Source organism: Primulina eburnea, chromosome 2, assembly GCF_022965805.1.
Source record: "Primulina eburnea isolate SZY01 chromosome 2, ASM2296580v1, whole genome shotgun sequence".
Lineage (NCBI taxonomy): Eukaryota > Viridiplantae > Streptophyta > Magnoliopsida > Lamiales > Gesneriaceae > Primulina > Primulina eburnea.
In genome coordinates, this window is record NC_133102.1 from 10,456,207 (window position 1) to 10,481,634 (window position 25,428).

Genomic DNA, 25,428 nt, shown 5'->3' on the forward strand with positions numbered 1-25,428 from the left:
AGGTTTTATTAAACCGTGACGAAAAATGCGACGGTGTTTATTAATGCGTCGCTTATTTAAGTTAGCGACGGGTTATTATAAAACAGTCGCTATAGGGCGACGGTTTTAAAACACCGTCGCAAACTGTGCGACGGTTTCCTTATAAACCGTCGCTAAGCCTTCCGTTTTTTTGTATAATGTCACCGGTGGGGTAAAAACTGACGATGGCGGCCGCGCTAAATCTCAACTGCAAACCCTAAAAATTTCAATTACCTCACTCCAAACCCTCCTCCACACGCGGCCCTAAATTCTCTGGAATCCGCTGCCTAGCCACCGCCGCACCTGTCAAAAGTTACACAATACTCTCCTCCCCGGTGATGGTATTGGCCCGAAGTCGTCTCCATCAGAGACGGATTGATATAAGGGCTGTACTGGGCTGTAGCCCACCCCATTTTCAAAAATTTAGCGACGGTTTGTACAACCGTCGCCGATGGGGATCGGCGACTGTTTTAATTATACCGTCGCCACTAGCGACGGTTTATTCAAATGTGAATAAAAACAGTCGCTATTAGCGACGGTTTTTCAAAAAACAGTCGCTAATGGCGACGGTTGTTCCAAAAACCGTCGTACATCCGTCCAATCAAGTCCAAACCATTTATAAGGATGAGACCAAATACATTTTATTCTTGTTTAAGATTATAACTTGAACTATTTGAAAATGGAACATCAATCTGCTGCAAAGAAAGGAAAAACATTGATATCTTCTTTCTTTAAGAAGAGAGATCGTCAAGCTAGTGAAGATACTTCAATTCCTACGGTCCTTACAATGCAACATCAATCCAGTGAAAGTCTTCTATTTCCCAATATCCAAATTCCTTCATGTTCCTCTCCTAGAGACGATCATCAGTCTTCGTCTACTTTTATTGAACGAGATCCGGGAAAAAGAAAACAGATATGTGAATATCATGTTAATGTACGAGATGAGATAAGACGTTCATATCTAAATATGGGGCCTTATCAACCAGATATGTTGGAGTATCCAGGTACGAAATTTGGAAGCCAGAATCGTCGTTTTCAGAAAAAATGGTTTCAGAAATTTTATTGGTTGGAGTATTCGCCTTCAACAAATAAGGCATATTGTTTCTATTGCTTTCTTTTCCTGAATGATGTTAATTCATCTAATATCTCGGCATTGGTCAATGAAGGATTTGACAATTGGAAAAGGGTAAACCAAGGAAAAACATGTGCTTTTCTTTCCCATATTGGTTCTGCAGCTTCTTCACCTCATACTATGTGTGAGAGAAGGGCTGAAAATTTGATGAGGCCCTCACAACATATTGATAAAGTGATGCATGCACAATCTAAAGAGAAAAAAGAGAAAAATCGTCTGCGTTTGAGCACCTCAATTGTAGCTGTTCGTTGGCTAGCACTTCAAGGTTGTGCTTTTAGAGGTAACGATGAATCTCTATCTTCATCTAATCGTGGAAATTTTCTTGAATTGGTGAAGGCTTTTGCAAAAATGAATATAGAAATTGATGAAGTTGTGCTTGAGAATGCTCCAAAAAATGCCCAATATATCGCTCCAGAAATTCAGAAAGAGATTTTACATATTATGGCCAATAGAGTACGAAAGATGGTTCGTGAAGAAGTTGGAGATAAATACTTTTGTATTCTTGTTGATGAAGCCCGAGATATATCTAAACGAGAGCAAATGGCCATTATATTGAGGTTTGTGAACAATCATGGGATTTTGACAGAAAGATTTTTTGCCATCAAAAGTGTTAGTGACACTACCTCAATGAATTTGAAAAATGAGATATCAAATGTTCTTGTTCATCATGATCTCCATGTTAAGAAAATCAGAGGCCAAGGATATGATGGTGCTAGCAATATGCGTGGAGCCTGGAATGGACTTCAAGCATTATTTCTCAAAGATTGTCCCTATGCATACTATGTCCACTGTTTTGCACATCGTTTACAACTGACATTGGTTTCTGCAGCTAAGGATGTTAGTGTTATTTGGGAATTCTTTTCTCATTTGGACAATATTGTTAATATTGTCACTTCTTCTACTAAGCGCATTGCTGAATTACATACTGCACAAAGAAATGAAATTGAGTATATGTTGTCAATTGGAGAACGTGATTCTGGAAGTGGTGCAAACCAGATTGGTAATTTGCAACGAGCAGGAGCTACTCGTTGGAGTTCTCACTATGATTCGGTAAAAAGCTTGATAGGTATGTACACTGCAACTTGCAAAGTTTTTGAAGTTCTCAGTGATCATTCTCCAAATGGAAGAGCTAAGGCTGAAGTTCGGGGGATTTACAGAAACATGGCAAGCTTTGAATTTGTGTTTATTTTGCACTTAATGCATAAAATTATGAGAACAACAGATACTCTTTGTCAAATTCTTCAAAAAAAATCTCAAGACATTTTGACTGCTATCACATTTGTCACTACTACCAAAACTTGCCTTCAAGAATTTAGAGAATGTGGGTGGAATGAATTTCTTCAGGAAATTAAAGTTTTTTGCTCAAGAAATGAAATTGATGTGCCTGATCTTGATTGTCTATATAATATTGGACGTTCCTGTCGGCAAACTACAATAGAACATCATTACCACTTTGATGTTTTTAATGCAGCAATAGATTTCATTTTGATGGAGTTAAATACTCGGTTCAATGAGTCATCGGTGGAACTTCTTTCTCTTAGTACAGCTTTAGATCCTAAAAATTCATTTGACTCATTTAACAGTGATGATATTTGCAAGCTTGCGAAGAAGTTTTATCCTGGAGATTTCACAGATCAAGAAATTGTTACTTTGGAGTATGAATTGATACATTATAAACTTGATGTGATGCAGAATTTAAAGGTTTCTACACTTGTTGAGTTGTGTCAGCAATTGACCGAGAGTGGACGGTCAAGTGTTTATGTTATGTTGACTAGATTGATTCATCTTGTTTTGACATTACCTGTGTCTACTGCCACTACTGAGCGAGCTTTTTCAGCAATGAAGCATGTGAAGACGGCACTTCGCAATAAAATGGAGGATGACTTTCTTGCCGATTGTTTGACACTCTATATTGAACGAGATTTAGCTAAACATATTGATGTAAATTCTATTATTGATGAATTTTATGTTTTAAAATCTCGTAGGGCACAACTTTGTTGAACGATATAATGTATTTTTTTTAATAATATATAACTTATCATATTGAGTTCAAGCCCCCCTCAACTTTTATTCCTGGATCCGTCCCTGGTCTCCATTGCTAAGAATGCCCTCCTGTGCGTCTCGTCCCTCGAAGGTACAAAGAAGTGAAGTATGAGGATAAAGTGTGAACCTTTTTTTGTCACTCAGGAAATCGGATACAGTTTGTACTTACCAACCTCACAGAAATGAAATAAAAATAGTAAATTAAAATTTCATCTATTTGATTTTTCCGCCCCCTTCCTAGTTAATGTATGTTCGATTGCAGTAGAAATTTTATTATTCTTTTCACCGGCTTGGCTTGATCTTCCGCTTGTGCCTTGATGGCATGAATCCTTGGTTGAAGAATTGATTGGCCAGTACCAATTGACATGCGATCTCATTATAACATTTATAAAAAAGTTGGAACCATAGAGATTGAAACTGAACCAGGTAAAAAATGATGACTATTGCAGGGTTTGAGTTGAAGTTCAAGGAAATGCCAATGGGTGGAGCAACCTTGGATTTGACTGGAGTTCCCTTACCGGAGGAGAGCCTATCTGCTGCAAAGGAGTCTGATGCTGTTCTTCTAGGAGCCATTGGAGGGTTAGTATGGCTATATAAAGGTCAATTGGATTATACTTTTGTTTTGCATTTTTTGTGTTGACTTTTTTCTTGCCTTTCAATTTGATGTGAAGGTATAAATGGGATAATAATGAGAAACACCTAAAGCCTGAGACAGGGCTGCTTCAGCTTCGAGAGGGTCTTAAAGTGTTTGCAAACTTGAGGCCTGCTACTGTTTTACCCCAGGTGAAAAGATGTGTGCTCAAGATGATCTGATTTTCGTTTCCGTTTCTAAATTTTCTACTGATTTAAAGTTGAGTGTGCTATTTGGATTATTTAGAGTATATTTTTAGTGGAAATTAGTCGCCAATAAACGGAAAATTTAGCTAGACGAATAGGTAGCCCGATTGAGATTGAAGGTCAAAAAGTTCTAGAGTATGAAGATTTCGCTATTTATGATCTATTATCCAAAAGATTTGAGACATTAGAGAGGATATAAACCATAAATTAAAGCATGGTGGATGAAATGAATGATGACATCAGGAGTTTTATATTATAGAAGGATGCCTGCGAGATTGATAGAAAATGTTATAATACTATTGTTTGACCAGCTATGCTTTATGGCTCGGAATGTTGGGTCACTACAGGACTCATGTATAAGATGACAACATCAGAGATGCATAGGTCTTATGAATATGTGGCAAAACATGCAAGGATAAAATTAAGAATGAAATAATTATGATCTATTTAGGTATAGCCTTCATTGATGATAAAATTAAGAAGAGACGTTTTGCATGGTTTGTCATGTGAAGATGAGACCTCACGTCTCCAATCCGACATATCTTAGATTGACATGTTAATAGAAGGAGTAGAAGGTGGGGTAGACCATTGAAAACTTGGATAAATATGGTTAAGGAAGATATCTTAGATCTTGATTTAAGATTTAAAATATTACACGTGGGAAAATCGTTTAGTTTGGAGAAATAATATCCATGTAGTTGACCCTGCAACTAGAGAGAATGTGTCATGATGTTGATGATGATATATTTAGTGGAAACTTTAAACTCAAGCAAGAGAAATAAAAATTCAAGTTTGAATTTTCCATAATCTCCAATTGGTTTGGCGAGAACCTTGCTTGCTATCTGATACCTGTGAATTTATGTGGGTTTGGAATGCTACGATGGGCTTTTCTTTGTATACTGTAAGTTTATGATTTTTTTGTTGGCATATTTTCTCCATTTGGTTTTGATATTTACCACAGCAGGTCATGGAATTGAATAACATGAACCATTTTGGTGTTACCTGCAGTCATCTATATTGTTTCTAGTTTCCTGTTTATCCTTCAACTTCTGGTTTTTAGCTAACCATTGAACATTAATAAAATAAATTCCAATCAGAGAAAAAGAAAAGACTTATAAATTACCAGTACACCACATTTGACCTTGGATTCACCATCCATTCATCTAAGGTGAGCTTTACGCATATCTCGACCTATAGGTGCAGAAAGGAATTGTTTCGCGATCAAAGCATGTCCTTTACTGAAGTCGTTTGCTTTGACCTGTCTTCGGGTTGAAGGTCTAGGCATCGCCATGCCTGGACTGTAGGTGTGCCATTGTGACTCACCTTTTCATAGCTGCATTCATAACTTGTTATTGGGAATTTGAATAGTGCTGTGACCATGTTAAAGGTCATGTTGTGAAGATTCTATCTTCTGTGACAGTTCGCAAGTTTAATATCGAAATTAATTTAGGTAATTAGGCTGCATTTATTCTATTTTCATAAATAGAGGTCGCGTTATTTATAGATGTATAGAACTCAAACATGCTAAGCCTAAGAGCTAGTGCTGCTGGCCACATTAACGCTCAGTTTTAAGATATATTGTTGAAGAAATCAACTCCTGTTACACTGCACAATTTTGATTTATGAGATTAATTTAGAGTTGTTTTATTCTCTTCTCAAAAAGAAATCGCATTAGTTTCCAAATATGAAGAACCTGTGGCTGTGTTTGGATTGAAGAATTTGAATTTGTGGGAGGATTTTAAATCAAAACGCATGAATAGGTCGGAGATAGTATATTTGAAATTGAAACAAAAAAATATACTTGAATAACAAAAGGGATTTCAAACCCTTCATTCTAATCTTGAGCCAAATGGATATAATGGAATTGCAAAATCAGCTCAAGTCCTTCCATCCAAATGTAAACTATGGGGTCGTAAATGTGTTATGTTCTCTCTATGAATTTCTGAGAATATTTGAGGAGTGAAAATCAAACCAGTTCAAGTTCAACTGTTCAACAATGGTTTTTTCATGGAGAGCAAGAACTAAGTTCTGGGCTGAAGGGCTGCCTCAGCATATCAGACACTTCTTTGATAATATAAACAATATGCATAAACCTTTGCTTTTCATGGAAAGTAATGATCAATTAAACTAAGTAATATATTTTCTTATAAGCTTCAGGCCTTTAAACAAATCCTATTGATCCAGTGAGAGAATTTTTTGAAAAATGCTCTCTCCCTCTTCGTTTTTGAATCCTTCGACCGGAGACATTCCTAACCGTTTCCGTCGTTACCCTTTTTAAATCTTGTCGCCATCTTCCCTTTCATCTTCGTCGACGGCCGTCGGCCGTCGCCGGCTTTTCCACCCCTTTTTTCTTTGCCCTTCCGCCTCAGTCTCTTTTCGGTTCTTCAGTTTAAAATCGCGCTACAAGCTTCGTGTCGTGATGTCGGAAAACATGTTCAGGAATTTCCGAACTGGAATTACCACACCACGTTCGAATATCAGGGATGAGATGATTAAGATTGATTTTAAAATATTTACCTTGCGATTGAGCTCGGACGGTAGATCCATTTGGTGGGCAGAAAAAACTAGGAATGCTTGCTATATGCTGGACTTTCAACGAGAAGAGGCACGGTGGATTAACCTGGTTTTCAGAGAATTTATTTACTCACAGCATCCAGTCTCGTCTTTTCGCCGCCTCAGAGGCAGGAACTCGGTGTTCATATTACAGAGGTTTGAAAACAAGCGCGGAAAATTCATTGAAATGTCTAAGTTCAACTCGCAAGGGAGAAAGTTCACCACTATTGTACCATGTGGCGCCAACACAAGTGGGTGGATTAAAGTGTCGAAGGTTTTGGATAAGCTGCTAATGGGTGAGATCCAGAGGCAGGCTAATCGGCATTCACCTGTTCAAGATAATTTCCAAAACAAGACATGCAATTCTTCTCAGAATCTGGGGGCGGGGGAGAGGTTTGGCAAGGAACAACTTCGGGTAGATGTGGATAAAAGTGGATTGCAGAAAGGAAACAAGAACAAGAACTGGAATGAAGCCATCCTCATTACCAGACACAAAGCAACATCTAAGTGGAGTCTTGTTGAAGAGGCTCTTCGGAGGGCTACGAACAGGAACATTAAGCTATATCCTTTTCAAGCAAATAAAGCGCTTTGGTGGCCATATAATGCGGCAGAATACAAGTACTACATCAATTTGAAGAAAGGATATTTCGACTCTGGTTTGTGTTTGGAATTTCAACAGTGGTCCAAAGATATCAACACATTGGATTCGGTGGAGAGTTGCTGCAACAGCTGGATTTGGATAAGAGGTTTACCTTGGGATCTATGGTCGCCATATAATTTCAAAATTATTGGGGATTGTTGCGGGGGACTGTTGGCCATTAGCCCTGACACATTACACTTTCGAAAGATTGGAGCAGCGAAGATCAAGGTGAAGGGAACTGAAGGTGGCTTCATTCCGACCAAGATGGTCATTCCACTGGCAGGAGGACCTACAGAGATCAGAATTATGGTCGAAAATTTGACTCAAAGGGCTACGAAGCTTATGAAAAACAAACGTACGCTCAAGTAGTGGTGAATGGAAAGAAGATATTGGCGGGTTGGGGAAATAATAATATTTACAACACTCTCGCAAGGACTGAAGATGGAGACAAAAATCAAGGCAAAGGAAAGCTAACTATGAGGGAACCACAGATGCAAGACAAGAACGGTGCGGAATCAAGTAAGAGATTGGGTCAAAGAAATTGGAAAGATATTTTATATGGATCTCAGGGTCAATTGCTTGAGAATGTATTAGGAAATATTTCAGAGAAGGAATCCAAATTATCTGATCGAAAGTGTGAAGGAAAGGTGATGAAAATACTAAAGAATATCGTACCTAAAGATGTTTCAAAGTTTTCGACATCCTCCTTCGGATCCACAAACAACCAATATCCTGAGGACGTTGATAAACAGCCCGGAGTGGAGTTGCTTAATAACACACCAAATCAGTTCTGGAAAAAACACCGACGCAAAAGTCATTCAAATGACTTTGCGGGTACTGAATCACATGTTGTTCCTAAAAGCCTAACTCAGCAAATTCATGGCAGGGATTTGTGCAGCAATGACGAAGGAGCGGAGAGGGATGATTGTGATGACATGGAGTTTGAAGATTCTCAAGATGAATTGTTAGAAGAGGAGCTTGAATCCAGCGATTCACAAAGTGTTGGGTATACAAGTTCTGACAAGTATGACTCTTTTGAAGACGCTGCGGCAGATTTGGATGAATTGTTCTCAACTCCGAAGTCCACAAGGATCAAAAAGAATGAAGTACAGGTTCAAGACTATGATGGAAAGTTGGAATCATTGCACACAAGTCCAAATAAGTCAAATACTAACTCAAACGAGGCTCCACGAGGCATTGACAAACATTCTGTGGGACAGGTACTAAACGGTGAGCATTCTCCTATTCTATATCATTACATTTCGTTAAATTCAATTTTATCATCCCCCTTCAGCGTCTTGGGTGAGAATAGGGGTCTAGTAGGGAGTGGGGTAGGCAAAGTTGATGAAATGCCCTGTAACATCTCAGAATTACCAGTACCGATAGTAGGGGAAGACATAAAAGTGACAGCGGAACAAGAAGTGGGGGAGGGTTTTATTGATATAGGAGGTAACCAAGTCAAACCGCAGAAATGTCGATTGAAAAGGGAGTTGCTTAGACTTCAATGCGGAATAAGTTATGAAAGAGGAACCACTTCGAGGGGCACAAAATGTTTTAGATGAAGATTTGTGCGTGGAATATTAGGGGAGGGGGGGCTGGAGGAGAAGACAACTTGTTCGTTCAATAATTCAAAAGGAAAGGCCAGATATTATGGTTCTTGTGGAGACAAAACGTGAAAAAATAGACAAAAAATTCGTAGCCAGTGTTTGGAGATCGAGATTTGTAGACTGGGTTTGCATGCCTTCGGCGGGAAGGTCGGGAGGAATTCTTGTTATGTGGGATCCTAGAATAGTTAAGGTCCTAAATAATCTGATTGGGGATTACTCGGTTTCAATTGAGATTTCAAAGACAAACGAGATGAGTTGGTGGTTTTCGGCCATTTATGGGCCGGTAAATCCCAGGTTACGAGAACTTTTCTGGGACGAATTAACGGGGTTGAAAGCAATATGCGGCGATCTCTGGTGCCTCGGAGGTGACTTCAATGTGGTGAGGAATTTGGGAGAAAAAATGAATAGCAATTCTTCAACTACAAGCATGTCCTGTATCAATACTTTGTTAGAGGAGTTGGAGCTTGTTGATCCACCGCTTCTCAATGCCAGATTCACATGGTCCAACTTCAGGTCTACACCAATTTGTAGTAGGTTGGACAGATTTCTATTTTCCGATGGTTGGAGGCAGCTTTTTCCAAACATCAGACACACAGTGCTTCCACGACTCACATCTGACCACTGTCCTATCTTGCTGGACACAACTATACGTCGATGGGGACCAGCACCATTCAGATTCGAAAATGCTTGGTTGTCTCATCGACAATTCAATCAATTAGTTAAGTTATGGTGGAATAAAGAGGATGTTCAGGGATGGGAAGGATACAAATTCATGCAAAAGCTGAAATTGATGAAAAAAGATATCACCGAATGGAATAAGACAGTGTTTGGAGATGCCCGAGTAAGAATACAAGAGTTGACCTACAAGATTAGTCAATTGGATGGGATTGAGCAAACTGGAAACTGGACAGAAGAGTTGAAAGATGAGAGGAAGCGGGTGAAATGCGAGCTGGAAAAGGCATCGGTTACATATTGTCAAATTCAAAACCAAAAACTAAGACTTAAATGGCTACAACAAGGGGACCAAAATACTAAGTTCTTCCATGCCTTGCTGAGCAACAGAAGGAGTAGAGCCATGATCGACAGAGTGGAATTGGAAAACGGCAGCATTATTACGGATGAAAAACAAATCGAGAATGAAATTGTTGGCTTTTACAAGAAATTATTCACAAAAGTGGAAGGGGCAGCGGGGTTGTCATTTGATTTGGGGCTGGGTATGGAGGGTCTGGATTGGAAACCGATTACGAGAGCAGAGGCAGATGGGCTGGAAAAAAGTTTCGAGGAGAAAGAAATTAGAGAGGCAGTATTCAGTTGTGATGGATCAAAAGCGCCAGGGTCAGATGGATTCACATTGGAATTTTTTCAGAAAAATTGGGACACGATACGAATGGATGTGTTAAAAGTTTTTGCGGAATTTTTCGAAACAGAGGTTGTGAATGGAATTACAAATGAGACTTACATCTGTCTCATCCCGAAGAAAAATGATGCTACAAGTATTAAGGACTTCCGGCCAATTAGTTTGGTGACAAGTTTGTACAAAATCATGGCAAAAGTTTTGGTTCAAAGATTGAAAAAGGTTGTGGCTAACACTATAGCGGATAACCAGTGTGCTTTTATAAAAGGACGGCAGATACTAGACTGTTGTCTAATTGCAAATGAGATGGTGGACGAATACCGTAAAAAGAAGAAAAGGGGCTGGGTGTTAAAAGTTGATTTAGAAAAAGCTTATGATAATGTGGATTGGAATTTCTTGGACTATGCACTGTTTCGAAAGGGTTTTGGTGAGAGATGGAGGAGGTGGATTCAAGGGTGTATTTCTACTGTCTTTTTCTCAATTTTTGTGAATGGAAGAACTTGCGGAAAAATCAGGGGCCAAAAAGGGCTTAGACAAGGTGATCCATTATCACCTTTTTTATTCAATATTGTGGCCGATGTGTTGGAAAGAATGGTGGATAAGGCTAGGGAAGATAAAGAGGTAAAAGGATTCATAATTGGAAAAGACAAGCTGGAAATTTCCCACTTACAGTTTGCAGACGACACTTTGTTTTTCTTGGACTCTACTAATGATGTGATGAAGATATTAGGCATTCTAAGTTTTTTTTCAAGTAAATCAGGGCTCAAAATAAATGTGGGGAAGAGTGTCGTGCTAGGTCTGAATTTTGAGGATGAAGAAGTGGAGGAAATGGCAGCAACATTCGGAGGAGTTAAAGGATCATGGCCCATTAAGTACTTAGGATTGCCGTTGGGGGGTAATCCCAACAAGCTGGAGTTTTGGGAGCCTGTCATTTCAAAGATGGCTAAGAAATTAGTAAGCTGGAAAAAAGCCTTTCTATCCAGAGGTGGCCGCCTTATTTTGTTTCACTCGGTCCTTTGTGCAATGCCATCTTATTTCATGTCCCTCTTCAAAGTTCCAAATCATGTCTCGGCCAAAATGGAAAGGTTAATGAGGAACTTTCTTTGGGATGGGGATGAAGGAGATAGACATTGTCATGTGATAGGTTGGAAGCAGGTGTGCAAACCAAAAGATAAAGGAGGTTTGGGATTGGGGAATATCGGTCTTCGAAACAAGGCTCTACTTGGGAAATGGTGGTGGAGAGGATCGTCAGAGAAGGAGGCGTTGTGGAAAATGGTTATCAAAAGCAAATAGGTTTACAAGATAATGGGTGGGACTTGGGATTGGCGGAGAGAACATCGTTCAAAAGTCCTTGGAAATTTATTTCTAGGTCTTACCAGGCTTTTCATCAACTTACTAGATTAGTGCCAAATCAGGGTAACTTAATTAGATTCTGGGAGGATGTTTGGGAGGGAGGGGACACTTTCAAAAACAGATTTCCATCATTGTTTCGTATTTCGGTCTCAGTTAATAAGCCTATCAGCCATTACATTCAAACCGTGAACAATGGGGTGGTGTCTTCTTATACTTGGGATGTGAGATTTAGGAGAGATTTGTATGACGATGAGGTTCAAGAGTTCACCTTTATGTTAGGTGTCTTAGAGGGGGTCAGGTTGAGGTTGGGGTCGGGAGATAGTAGAGTATGGTTGGGGGATTCCTCGGGGTTGTTCTCTGTCAAATCTTTCTATAATTCTTTCTTCCCAGACTCTCATTTTCGAACATTCGGTTGTTTCAAAAACATTTGGAAAGTAAATGTACCACAGAAGATTAAGATTTTTTCGTGGATCATCGCTTTGGAGAAGTTGCCGACTTGTGACAGTGTGCAGAGAAGATGGAAGAATTGTGCCCTTTTACCTCATTGGTGCTGCCTATGTCGGCAAGATGCAGAAAGCCAAGATCATATACTCCTACACTGCTCATTTGCACGAGGCATTTGGATGAAAGTTCAGAGGGAGATGGGCATCCAGTGGGCAATTCCAAACTCTGCTAAAGAGCTGTTACAAGATGACTTTGAATGCCCAATGACATCTTCACTAAATGTTTTCTGGTTAATGATTGTTCATTGCGTTTTTTGGTCATTATGGCTCGAGAGGAATAGGAGAATTTTTGAAGAACAAACAGATTCGGCAGAGCAAGTATGGGAAAAAGTCAAATTCAGATTGGCAAGCTGGACGACAAGATTGAGAGAATTCAGTCATCTGTGTATTAATGATTTGGTTCGAGATTGGAAATTTGTATTGCCAGGCCAGTAATGTGGTGTCATTTAATGTAGTTTAAGTTAGTTATGCAGCTTTTATTAGAGGATTGCTTATCCTCGTTCTATTGTAACAAAAGGCATATTAATCTAACAAAATAGTTTTCTATCAAAAAAAAAAATATATATATTTTCTTATAAAGTTCAAGTTAATCAAGATATTAATTTGTTATTTCCCCTTTGCAAATTTTGCCTTTCAGCCTTACTAAATGAGCTGTTCTCGAGTAATATAAGTACTGTGGTGTAGTCTTATAATTGCAATTTAATTAAGATGTTTGGTCATTTTCTCCATGACAGCAAAATTTGTTTACTGGATGAGCTCTTCTCATCCAAGTTTCTGGTACACATTCATTTATTTTTCTCTTTTGCCTGTATGTTGAGAACTGTATAAAAAAACGTGGAGAATATAGTATCTCAATTTCATGTTCTTCTCAATGCATGCAGCCACTAATGACCTATGTATTTGTGAGAATTCTTTACCATTTATTACTATTGAAAATTAAGTTGTTATTTTTAACTTCTACTTGGTAGTTGGCAATTTAAGTTTGGTGACAAATATGTAACGAGGCATCTAATTTATTGAGAAAGGATAAAACAAAGTCTTTTTTTCTTGTTCAGTTAATGCTATATTAATCCACATTTGAATAAATACTATATTCATGCCTCAACCTTAAAGAAAGAAGTCGCTGAGGGTGTGGATCTGATGGTTGTAAGAGAACTTACAGGAGGTTAGAATGCACCATCCGAGAAATCATTTATTTTTGTCCATTGTGTGTGTTATTTTTTTCCTTCCATAATGTTTTGCTATCTTAGAATTGTTCTTATCTCTTCAATTTAGGTATTTATTTTGGCAAACCAAGGGGTATAAGCACGAATGAGAATCGGGAGGAATGTGGGTTCAACACTGAGGTGTATGCAGCTCATGAGGTAGTCTTCTAAGTAATATTTGTTTGTTTATTCATTTCTCTACTGACTCCCATACGTTGGCTGCTTGAGTCATTCTTAATTTGCCTGGAAACATAGTTGTGAAAAGCGCAAGACACATTAAAGGCCTCAAGTATTCTCGGGCTTAAGCGCAAAGCTCACACTTTACTTCCGTAGAGCGCAATAAATAAAATGTTCTAAAAAAATGAAAATAGATTCAACTTTTTAAAAAATATGAAACATATATCAAATATCGAGATCATCATAATCTTCATCTTTTAAAATCAATATTTAGAAGGGCAAAAAATGAGGTGACACAAGGGCAAATGCGATGGGGGGAAGGCAACGCGATGTTGGGGTTTTCTATGCTCTTTTTTTATGGTAAAAAAAGGACAAATCGCACTTTAAAAGGCAATTTCACATCTATCAGATTTATTTTTATAAAAAAATCTGTTTTTTCCAAAGCGAAGCACTTTGAAGTGGCTTCGCTGCAGGATCAAGATCCTCTACTGTGGGGGAGCCCACAGTAGAGGGTGATGTGCTATGAAATTTAGTACACAATAGTATTAAAAAAACTTATTTTTATATTGAGTGTGTCTCATATGAGACCATCTCACGGATATTAATCTGTGAGACGGGTCAACCCTACCCATATTCACAATAAAAAGTAATACTCTTAGCTTAAAAAATAATACTTTTTCATGGATGACCCAAATGAGAGATCCGTCTCACAAATTTGACCCGTGAGACCGTCTCACACAAGTTTTTGCCTTTTATATTTTAATTATTTCAAAATCAAAATTATATTTTTTATATTAAAATATGTGATTAATAATTCAATTTAAAGTTATAATTTTATTTTTGGTTACAAATATATATTGTGGGGGTAAAATGACTCTCTCTTATTAATTTTTCTTTTATAATTTTTTCAACTCTTTTTAAAAAAAAATGTTAATAAAAATTTAATTTTTTTGTTACAAATATGTGATTTCGAACTAACAATAAAAAACGACGGTACATTCAAATTTTTTTAATATTATAGTTCTTTAAAAAAATTATTTTCTTCTTTTTTGTCTTGTTAATTTTTTATTTAGAAGTTAAAATTTTATTAATCACATATTTGTAACAAAAATAAAATTAACGTCTAAATACAGGAAATATATTTATATATATATATATATATATATATATATATAAATATATATATATATATATATATATATATATATATATATATATATATATATATAAAAGAAACAATTCAATTAAAAAATGTACAAAAAATTTAAAAAGGTTGATCCTATTGAACAATTAAAAATAATACCTTCTCCTATTCGAACGCTTAGTTTTTTTTTAAATTTTTTACGTTTTTTTTTTAAAATTTGATTATTTCTTAAATCTCTAAATAAAGGGAAAAATTTGTATATAAAACTTTAAAAAAGAATGAGAAAAATGAAAAATACAAAAAAAAAGAATTAGAATATAAAAAGCTTACAAGATTATTATTTTTGTTATAAATATGTGATTAATAAAATTTTAACTTCTAAATAAAAAATTAACAAGATAAAAAAGGAGAAAATAATTTTTTTTTAAAGAACTATAATATTTAAAAAAAAATTGAATGTACCGTCGTTTTTTTCTTGTTCGTTAGGAATCACATATTTGTAACAAAAAAATTAAATTTTTATTAACATTTTTTAAAAAAAAGTTGAAAAAATTATAAAATATACAGTAATAAGAGTGACGTCATTTTACCTCCACAATATATATTTATAACCAAAAATAAAATTATAATTTTAAATTAGATTATTAATCATATATTTTAATATAAAATATATAATTTTGATTTTAAAATATAAAAATATCAATTTTTAAAAAAAAAATTTTTTTAATAATATTATGGATTAAAATTCATTGCACATCACCCTCTACTGTGGGGGAGGCCACAGTAGAGGATCTTTATCCTTCGCGGCACCTTGCACTTAAAGCATTTATCTTTTGACAACTATGCCCGGAAATATGTACTTTTGTAACTTTTTCTAGGCCTTGAATCTTGATTTAATCATTACTAAAAAAAGAATACACTTGTCAATGCCCACTTCATTAAAGCTTGCTGCTTTTAGCAATCAGCTTGATATCTATGATTCTTGAATCTTGACATGCTATTATTCCCTTCTCAGATTGATCGTATTGCTCGGGTTGCATTTGAAACTACTCGTAAACGTCGTGTGAAGCTCTTTTCTGTTGATAAGGCAAATGTGTTGGAGGTATAAAAGTTTCCTCCCAGTCATCCTTCGCATTTTAGGTAGATAATATTTGGGAGATGCATGTCGTTTAGTTGTCTCTGCCCTTCAATGTACAAAACAGTTTTATGTAACTTACATGTATGGAATCAGGAGTGTTAAGATGCTAATAAAATAGTAAATTAATAGGAAATTATGAATCTACATCTTATAGATATGACAAGCCATAATATTTGATGATTCACGGGAATACCATGCAAGATTATGAATGCTAATGTTTTAGTCATTACCAGAATAAGGCATCTATTGGAACTTGTCTTCACGTACTCAACTTGGCAAACTTTTATATGTTGGCTCTGGATGCTTTTACTTGAGATTACTAGCTTGGCAGATTTATCAGTGAGCGCCGATGGGTTCACCATCCAACGAGTCAATGAATTATCTAACTAAAAATGATGATCGGCGAGTTCTACTGTGAAACCAACGGTATACCATCTTATGTGGCCCGAGGAATCGATTCAAATGTGATTTTTGTTAAAAGAGTATTGGGATCCTAAGTTTGATTGCACGAGGCTTGTTATGGATATGCATGCATATTGCTCTAGAAATGCTTTTGCCACTGGTGATTAGAATTTTGTTTGTGTTGAATTTTTAAATTGAATGAATAAGTTAGGAGAGAGAATACAATAAAAGCTTTAAATGGACCTATGATTATTAAAAAAAGCAAAGCATACTAAGATTTACAAGTGCCCAGGGTCTAATCAGGATGCAGGTCAAAACGCGTGTTTTATCAAAGTAAAGCACAATTAATAATAGTAGTATGAATTTAGATTGTGAAATAATTATATCACGTAGAATAATATGTTTTTTACAAGTCTTTGAACAACAATAAAATAAATCTTTCGTGAGTACAAGGAAATACAAATAATTACATCATGATTGATTTCACTTGAATTAGACAATTCTTTCCTTTAAGGCACACTTATACTGCATCATGGGTCTTTAAGGGGTAATACTGAATATGAAAATTATGTGATATATGATTTTTTTTGGAAGCAGCTATACAATAATTTTGATAACATACTAATATATCATTTTTTTTATTCCTGATATTCCCCTCAAGTTGAAATGAAAAATATTAAAAAATCGAATTATTCTAACTTAAAACAGAAATGTCCTGAAAAAACTCTTGCACTACGTTGTATTAATCTCAAAGCAATCTTTGGCTGATGGTCAAAGATTTGATAATCTTCTGTTGAACATCAAGAAACAGTCATCATAATTGTGCTCATAAGTGGAAAGATAAACATATATCAGACATATAAACAGAGTGTGATTACATGTAATCTACCATGTGACTGCTTTAACTAGGCAGACAGTAGATAACCTGAAGAGTGGTTGACAGTAACCTGGATGATTTCCCTTTCTTTTTTAGCAGTACACAAAATAGAGTACCTTACTTTATAGGTTTCCTGCTCAGACGCCATATTGAATTTTGAAATACTTAGAAGAGAGTGAAAAGAGAAAACAACTATGGCTGGCAAAAAACCCGAAATTCCCGACCCTACCCGATTCCCATCTCATTCCCTTCCCGCAAAATTCCCGACCCGCTTATTTCTCGACCCGTAGGTTCGGGATTTTTCCCGTCCCGATTTATTTCGGGAGAAAGGTAGGGTATATAATCTCCTCCCGACGGGATTCCTGTCCCGACCCGAGAAAATATTATTAAATTTTATATTATTAATATGATTATAATTAACATTTTCATTTCCCCCCTTTCATTTCAGTTTCCCGATTTCTACTTCGCCTAGGGTGTCAAGAAATTCAAGAGGCCACAGAGCGACCAATTCGTTCCTTTCAAGGTTTCAATTTTTTATCTTCGTTTTTTTGTTTGGAAATCGTTTAATTCTCCTGATTGTGTCCCCCGAGTAAGGTGATGATAGTGCAGTTGTCGCCCCAGGCTTAAGTTGCATCGAATCATAGATGTAATGTGGTGATTGACATTTTTATCTGATTCATCTTTGTTAGATTTGTTTACATATCTCGTTTCTACTATTTTTTGGTTCATTACCGAAGGGTCTGGGTCTTGATTATTCAGATGAGCAGGAAGAGGCGTGATGATACTTATCCACCTATTCTGTAATTGAATGATGATCTACAAAACATGCACTACCATCTGATCTCGCTTGCTCATGTCAAGATTCGATATCATGCATTTTCTTGAATGAAATTTCGTGTTTTTTAATTTATCATTCGTGAAATCTGTTCATGTAGTCAATGATGACATTAACAGTAGTTTCTGATTTTACTATTATTTGGTAGTTATATTTCTTATTATTGGAATATAATGTACTATGATTACTAATATTTGTCATTTGTTATTAATTAGGTGCACATGAATGAATCAAGTGGAAGTGGCAGCGTTCCTTCCACCACTCAACCTCAAAGACTATCTCCATCCAAAACTTCAATCATTCATGAGGAAGTAGTAAATATTGGAGCCAAAAGAAAAAAAGTAGCGGATGTGTGGTCACACGCCAATAAAATTATAAGGAGAAATGACAAAAATGAGGTCATTGTTGTTGTTTCCGTTTGTAATTATTGCAAAACTGAGGTTCCTGCCCATAACAAAACACATTGGAATAATGGCATTGATGGGCATGTGTAGAAATGCAAAAATAATTCTCATAACGCGGTGAAGTCAGGTTCTTCTCAACCGATCTTAACACAGTTGTCCATGAATAATGTTTTGACACCTCACATATTTAGCCAAAAAAAACTTGAAGATAAGGTTGTCACATTTGTTGTTAAAGATGAAATGCCGTTTAGGGTTGTGGAAAGGGCGGGGTTTGTAGAGATGATGAAGGAAGCTCAACCTCGATTCAAGATTCCCAACCGAAAGAAAATTACAGCTCTTGTATGGGATTTATATTCAGCGGAGATGGCTAAGATAAAGACTACTGATACTTGGACCTCGGTTCAGAATATCAACTATATGGTAATTACTACTCATTTCTTGGACAATGATTGGAAGTTGCATAACCTCAAACACTTTCTGTTGCATACAAGTTTAAGAAAGTTTTTGATAGGATGACAGAGAATGCACAATTTGTTGAATACTTTGAAGAGGTAGAAGGTTCAGAGAAAAAAAAAAAGAGTGGGACCTCCTACGAATAAAGATTGGGAGAAGGTACAAGTCTTTGTGAATTTTCTCAAGAGGTTTCATGATACTAAATTGCAACTTAGCGCTCTCAAGAAAACTACATCACCCTTGATTTGGGAAGAAATAGTTGCAATGAGGACAATCATTGATGAGACAATACTCGACACTACAGATCCTTCATTGCAAGAAGTTGCTAAGAGGATGGAGAGTAAGTTCAAGAAGTATTGGGGTGATCTTGAGAAGGTGAACAAGCTTGTTTTCCTAGGTCATATTCTAGATCCTCGTTATAAACTTCAAATGATTGGGATCCATTTGGGAGAAATGAAATTGAATGCTACTAAAATACAATCCTTTGTCGATGGTTTAAAGAATTGTCTAGTCGAGTTGTCTAATGCATACAAAGGTAATTCTCCTTTAGATCATATTAACGGGATTGATTATGGAAATGTATAAGAATGATCCTGTTAAATTGAACTATCATCTGAAAATGGCTCAAGTAAGAAAAACTCAAAAGCAAACAGAAATAAGCAACGAAGTGGACAAGTACTTATCGGATCCTTTTGTGAAATGGAGCTCAAGCTTCGATATTTTGGAGTGGTGGAAAGGGAATACAACAGCATTTCCAATCTTTTCTAAGATTGCCAAGGATATTTTTTCAATCCCTTCGTCTACTGTTGCTAGCGATAATGCTTTTAGCCTTGGGAGGAGGGTTGTGGATCCATTTAGGGCATCGTTGCATCCCAAAATGGTGGAGGCACTAGTGTGTACTAGTGATAGGCTTAGAGGTGAAGAAATTAACTTATACAAGGAGCCAACAGAAGAGGAATTTAACTTTTATAAGGATTGTGAAGAGGCTGTCACAAGTAAGTCAATATTTAACTTGTTTAGTAATTTTTACGAGTACTTTGATCCTTTGTCTATCATTATTTTATGCATCAAAAGATAAATTGACTTTTACAAAATAAGTTATTTTTAACATATGTGCATCTATTTATTTTAGTCATTGACATTCATGGAGAGGAATGTGGCTCAGTAAGTTGGAGTTGGGTAAATTGGTGCTTGGTATCTATTTATAGTTTTATGTAATTGTTGTATTTCTAGCTATCCCTTAGTTGGTTCATCTTACTTTAGTTTTTTAATTGTAAATTTTAATCTTGTTATATATTGTGATTATAGTATATTTGTTGTTTTTGTAGGCACGCTCATGCCCATAGCAAAGTACTGCATCTTCTTCAAGTGTAAACTCCAAAGACCCCATGGTAGAAAAATAAATGTTTGACGTGGTGATTTAATGTGACATTGGCTTGATATGTGAACTTTTTATTTTGGATTTGTTTTGATTAACCAAGAATTTATTTAAGCTCCTATGTGAATGTCAACTTCTTTGTCTTTTTGTTTCAATTTAATATCCAATGTCTATTCTGAAATTTCAATTTCAGTGTCATTTTCTCCATTTAAACCGATTTTTTCACCGATGACTATGAAACAAACTTTCTTTCTTTTTATTTGATTCATTTTGGTTTGATTAGATACATGTGCAGTAATTGCAACGTTCTGTTGAATATATTATTGTTCACAATATAATTGTACTCAAGGTTCCCACTAGCAACTATTTGCTAGTACGTACGAGGGAACATGACAGGGAAACCATTCATGAAGCTATGGAGCAACAAACAATAAGTGTAGCCAAGATAATTTTTTAAGCAACCATTCAGTAATGACTTTGAAGTCATTATCCCTTAGCTATTCATTTCAGCTCTTGATTGATGAAATAAATATGTTGCCTTGATCAACACAAGTGTACTTGCTATTTTGTTGTGTTGCGGCATTGATTTTCCTATATTTGAGTATTTGACCACTAAATTATAGGTCTCGAGAGATTTCAAAAAAAAAAAATTCGGGATATCACATCTCTACCCGACGGGATCCCGAACATTCGGGTCCCTACACTTGTCGGATACGGGATCGGGGAAAAAAAGATTCCCAATTTTTATTGGGACGGGGATTGGGTATGATAGTTACGGAACGGGTCCCTACCCGATCCCACCCCTACCTGTCGTAACTGCGGATGTAATGGGCTTCTTGGGTACTGATGATGAACCCTCAATCTTCTTCTTCGCAATCTCACGGAGAAATAGGGCATTCATAACTCTAGTACCTGCAAACAAAAACAATGAGTCAGATGAGGATATTATCAAAGAACACCATAAGCAAAAGAAAAAGAAGATATATGAAAAGGAGAGAATATCTACCAGCATCCTCCTGCAGCTTAATCTTTGCGGGACTCAAGCCCGCATGGCACAAGAGATCGTCAGACAAGAGTTGGGGGATACTAAAGTATCGATCTCCTAGTACTCTCATTGTGTGCAGATATTCCTTATCTTTCTTATAACACTTGGAAAGCTTAGGCTTAGTGAAAGTAGGTTACCAATCCGTGGAGCAATTCAATTCCTTGGGAGGCTGAATGAAGAAGAAATATTTTTTCTAGTCCTTCACATGATTGGGAGGCCCGTCAGAAATCTTATGGCTAGGCCGAGAGGTCACATAGAAAGATCCTTCTTTCGACTTGGCTAAGACCAGGAAGTAAGAAAAAGTAGTGCAGCTCAAGAGAAGGTCTAAGTCCCTAAATAACATGATGAAACAGCATATCGAGCGGAGAGTATTGTAAGTTAGCAGACCTAGGTGTAACTGATAATAAGTGCCCAACTCCTGAAGGAAGTCACATAAGGGAAAGCGAAGACCTGCATCGAAATGGTGATGAAAGAAAGTATAGCAGGCCTTGGGCGTGCTATCCGAGAGTGTCATCACCCCTGTCTTAGTCAAGGATGAGATTATCGAGAACCTTCAGGAATCCTTAACTCAAGAGAGAGAAGACAATGCGGAGTTGGTAGGAGATATGAATAAGATTCTAGCCACAAAACACGACTTAGAGGAGCAGAGAAAACACCTCCAAGCAGACGTCCAGAGGTTCGCTCACTACCATTATAAGGCAGAACAGGAGCTTGCTGGGACCAAAGAACTCCCAGCAGCTGCTCAGGCCGAGATAGCGGAGCTTAAGGCCCAAAGAGAACAGATCTGCTTCATGGTGGCACAACGGCATAACCAAGATGCAGCGACTATCCAGGAACCGCAAATGTCCGTGCAGAACTTAACCCTGCACAATGAACAACTCTTCAATGAAGTCCATCATCGAGGAGAAGTCTTTCTCAAAATGAAACTCGAAATAGAACCAATGGAAGACCCAATGGAGGATGATGCATTGGGAAACGACAAGATTGTAGACGATTGAGTGTTAGAGTCCCTAGTTGTAATAAGGATTTGTAATGTAATTGCTTCTCTTGCTTTCCTTTGCATTTCGAAAACTTTGATCCATATTTTCCTTCAACTGAAATCAATACAAAGTTATTTGATTTATTCCTTGGAACATCTCGTAATTGAGTTATCGCACTGTCCTTATTGTTGCAACAATCTTAAAACTGTTGTGCTTTTATAGGCAACATATCAAACAATCGCAATAACCGCAACTGCAAACAAAACACCAACACTAATAGTAGGACTGGGAATGAGAATCCACATCCACCCGGATTCAATCTAAGCCACGCGGACCTAATGGCTATTGCCACGATCGTAGCAATTACCCTCCAGGGATTAGAAAATCAGAATCCCAACCAACCACCTCCTCCACCTCGTCAGAATGAGATCCAATTCCACTATGAATCCCTACGAAAGAATAGATGCCCATTATTTGTGGATGATTCAGATCATGAAGCAGCCCAGAGTTGGATAAGAATGTGGAGACGCAACTACGACTCCTCGAAATTCCTGAGATACTCAAAGTGGACGTGGTCGTACCTTTTCCGGATGACAAGGCGAGTAAGTAGTGGGATGCAGTTTCAGCCGCCTTGACTGGTGCAGGAACAATAAAATGGCAACAGTTTAAGGATGCATTCTTTAAGCAATACTACCTAGTAGAAGCTAGGCTGCAGAAGCTCAGTGAATTTGAGAATTTTGTCCAGACTCCGGAGATGTCGGTGATAGAATACACCTCTTACTTCAATACGCTAGGAACGTATGCCCGGACGATTATGGCAGATGAAGTACTGAAGATGCACTGATTTAACTTTTAAGAAAGGATTGAACAACAAGATTCAGTCGGCATTGGCAGTTTATCAAACAGCCGACTTTGCGGACTTGATGGGGGCAGCCATCCGAGCAGAGACGGCTCGAGCAGAGACAGATATCCGACATAGAGAATGAGAATCCAACAACAAGCTACCCTTCTCTGGCCAGTCTTCCCAGAATTGTACCATCCAGAAGCCTCCGAGCGCTTCTTGCTACCAGGAGATCAAGCCATGTCCAACCTGTCATTTCCGATAGACCGAAGAGTGTCGTAAATCCATTGGCGCCTGTTTTGGCTGTGGGAAGCCAGGGCACCGTGTAGCCAACTACCCCGATACAGCCAATAGGGCAACTGGACCCAACAAGGGAACCAGACCAAATGAAGGAGCAAACCCCAACAATATGATGGAGAACAAACCTAACGCAAGGGTGATTGTGATAACCCAGGAAGAGGCAGACGACGCCAATGATGTAATGTCAGGCACCATCCAAATTCAGAAAGTGCCTGCTTACATATTGTTTGACTGTGGTGCTACACACTCTTTTATATTTAAGAAATTGTTAATAAATTAGAACATGAGCCGGATAAATTAGTTGAGCCTTTTAGAATAACAACTTCTGCAAGTAAAACTATTTGATATTCATAGAGATTGTAGAACTAAGACGACGCTTCATCTCCTACGTCAAGGTACAACAACATAATCATGTAGAAAAGAAGCCACGTGGGAGCTGAGAGTAAGAATGCGAGAAAAATACTTTTATCTATTCAAAGATCAAGTCAACTCAAGTTTCGAGGACGAAACATCCAATAAGGAGGGAGGTATGTGAGAACCCAAATTTGGGAATGTAATTAATTAAATACAGACATGTATTAGAATTTATTTTTGAGTTATAATAAATTCGAAAATTATTAAATAATACATGGTATTTGAGATTCCAAGCTAATAAGTACATGAAATTCGAAATCCAATGCAAGAGATACACCTTAATTTCGAATTTAAGGATAGATATCAACATAATTGGAAAAAAAATATTGCATACAAGACAATATTCCCAACAAGGAAGCTAGAAAATTTGCAATACAGTCTAGATACATCATGAATCTGTACGACAAAGCAGTCTACATTCAACCAGGAGTGAATTTCGAAATTTATACATGAGAGACACGAAATCTCACGAAATCTTATTAATTATGGCTCGATTTTAAGTATGCAAAGGATATCTCGAATTATGGAATGATTATCTCGAATTTTTGGCTTCCATCACCAAACAGTGCGTTCTCTCACCAATATGTCTCAATTCTGAACACAATCAAAACCCTTTAATGGAGCTAGAAAATATCTTGGATAAAAATATGGTATCAAATCTTCCTGATTATATCACCATCTTTATGTTGTTTTTAGGGGTGGGATCGGGTAGAGACCTGTCCCGTAACTATCATACCCAATCCCCGTCCAGATAAAAATTGGGAATCTTTTTTTCCCCGATCCCGTACCCGAAAAGTGTAGGGACCAGAATGTTCGGGATCCCGTCGGGTAGGGATGTGATATCCCGAATTTTTTTTTTGAAATCTCTCGAGACTTATAATTTAGTGGTCAAATACTCAAATATAGGAAAATCAATGCCGCAACACAACAAAATAGCAAATACACTTGTGTTGATCAATGCAACATATTTATTTCATCAATCAAGAGCTGAAATGAATAGTTAAGGGATAATGACTTCAAAGTCATTACTGAATGGTTGCTTAAAAAACTACCTTGGCTACACTTATTGTTTGTTGCTCCATAGCTTCATGAATGGTTTCCCTGTCACGTTCCCTTGTACTAGCAAATAGTTGCTAGTGGGAACCTTGAGTACAATTATATTGTGAACAATAATATATTCAACAGAACGTTGCAATTACTGCACATGTATCTAATCAAACCAAAATGAATCAAATAAAAAGAAAGAAAGTTTGTTTCATAGTCATCGGTGGAAAAATCGGTTTAAATAGAGAAAATGACACTGAAATTGAAATTTCAGAATAGACATTAGATATTAAATTGAAACAAAAAGACAAAGAAGTTGACATTCACATAGGAGCTTAAATAAATTCTTGGTTAATCAAAACAAATCCAAAATAAAAAGTTCACATATCAAGCCAATGTCACATTAAATCACCACGTCAACCATTTATTTTTCTACCAAGGGGTCTTTGGAGTTTACACTTGAAGAAGATGCAGTAGTTTGCTGTGGGCATGAGCGTGCCTACAAAAACAACAAATATACTATAATCACAATATATAACAAGATTAAAATTTACAATTAAAAAAATAATGTAAGATGAACCAACTAAGGGATAGCTAGAAATACAACAATTACATAAAACTATAAATAGATACCAAGCACCAACTTACCCAACTTCAACTTACTGAGCCACATTCCTCTCCATGAATGTCAATGACTAAAATAAATAGATGCACATATGTTAAAAACAACTTATTTTGTAAAAGTCAATTT

At 36.9% G+C, this 25,428-nt stretch overlaps 2 protein-coding genes and 2 non-coding genes across 10 annotated transcripts; all 4 read left to right on the top strand.

The window, feature by feature from the left end:
* The first annotated feature begins 180 nt into the window (after window positions 1-180).
* On the top strand, window positions 181-13,070 carry LOC140822952 (3-isopropylmalate dehydrogenase, chloroplastic). 7 transcript variants are annotated; one of them, XM_073183972.1, is made up of 5 exons: window positions 181-384; window positions 3,248-3,284; window positions 3,643-3,772; window positions 3,865-3,976; window positions 12,775-13,070. In XM_073183972.1, exons 3-5 carry the CDS (start codon window positions 3,666-3,668, stop codon window positions 12,793-12,795), a joined length of 240 nt encoding a protein of 79 aa, XP_073040073.1. In that variant the 5' UTR covers window positions 181-384; window positions 3,248-3,284; window positions 3,643-3,665; the 3' UTR covers window positions 12,796-13,070. The 7 variants fall into 7 exon arrangements, with proteins under 7 accessions (XP_073040073.1, XP_073040077.1, XP_073040075.1 ...); XM_073183976.1 differs by having other exon boundaries at window positions 181-375; window positions 3,239-3,312; XM_073183974.1 differs by having other exon boundaries at window positions 181-375; window positions 3,239-3,299.
* LOC140824103 (uncharacterized) lies at window positions 698-2,588 on the top strand. Its single transcript, XM_073185702.1, has 2 exons — window positions 698-2,314; window positions 2,460-2,588. Exons 1-2 carry the CDS (start codon window positions 698-700, stop codon window positions 2,586-2,588), a joined length of 1,746 nt encoding a protein of 581 aa, XP_073041803.1.
* Window positions 13,071-17,573: 4,503 nt separating the features above from the next.
* Window positions 17,574-17,661, top strand: LOC140824932 (small nucleolar RNA U31b). Its single transcript, XR_012116545.1, has one exon. It is a non-coding gene; the product is annotated as a small nucleolar RNA U31b (small nucleolar RNA).
* A 90-nt stretch (window positions 17,662-17,751) lies between these two features.
* LOC140824921 (small nucleolar RNA Z195/SNORD33/SNORD32 family) lies at window positions 17,752-17,830 on the top strand. Its single transcript, XR_012116535.1, has one exon. It is a non-coding gene; the product is annotated as a small nucleolar RNA Z195/SNORD33/SNORD32 family (small nucleolar RNA).
* The last annotated feature ends 7,598 nt before the right edge of the window (window positions 17,831-25,428 follow it).

Coding starts and splice junctions, on each gene's coding strand:
- LOC140824103 (XM_073185702.1), top strand. CDS start 698: ATGGAACATCAATCTGCTGCAAAGAAAGGAAAAACATTGATATCTTCT. Junction 2,315..2,459: donor GGGGGATTTACAGAAACATG/GCAAGCTTTGAA, acceptor CTTGCCTTCAAG/AATTTAGAGAATGTGGGTGG.
- LOC140822952 (XM_073183970.1), top strand. CDS start 3,302: ATGAGGATAAAGTGTGAACCTTTTTTTGTCACTCAGGAAATCGGATAC. Junction 3,351..3,642: donor CACTCAGGAAATCGGATACA/GTTTGTACTTAC, acceptor TGACTATTGCAG/GGTTTGAGTTGAAGTTCAAG. Junction 3,773..3,864: donor CTTCTAGGAGCCATTGGAGG/GTTAGTATGGCT, acceptor TTTGATGTGAAG/GTATAAATGGGATAATAATG.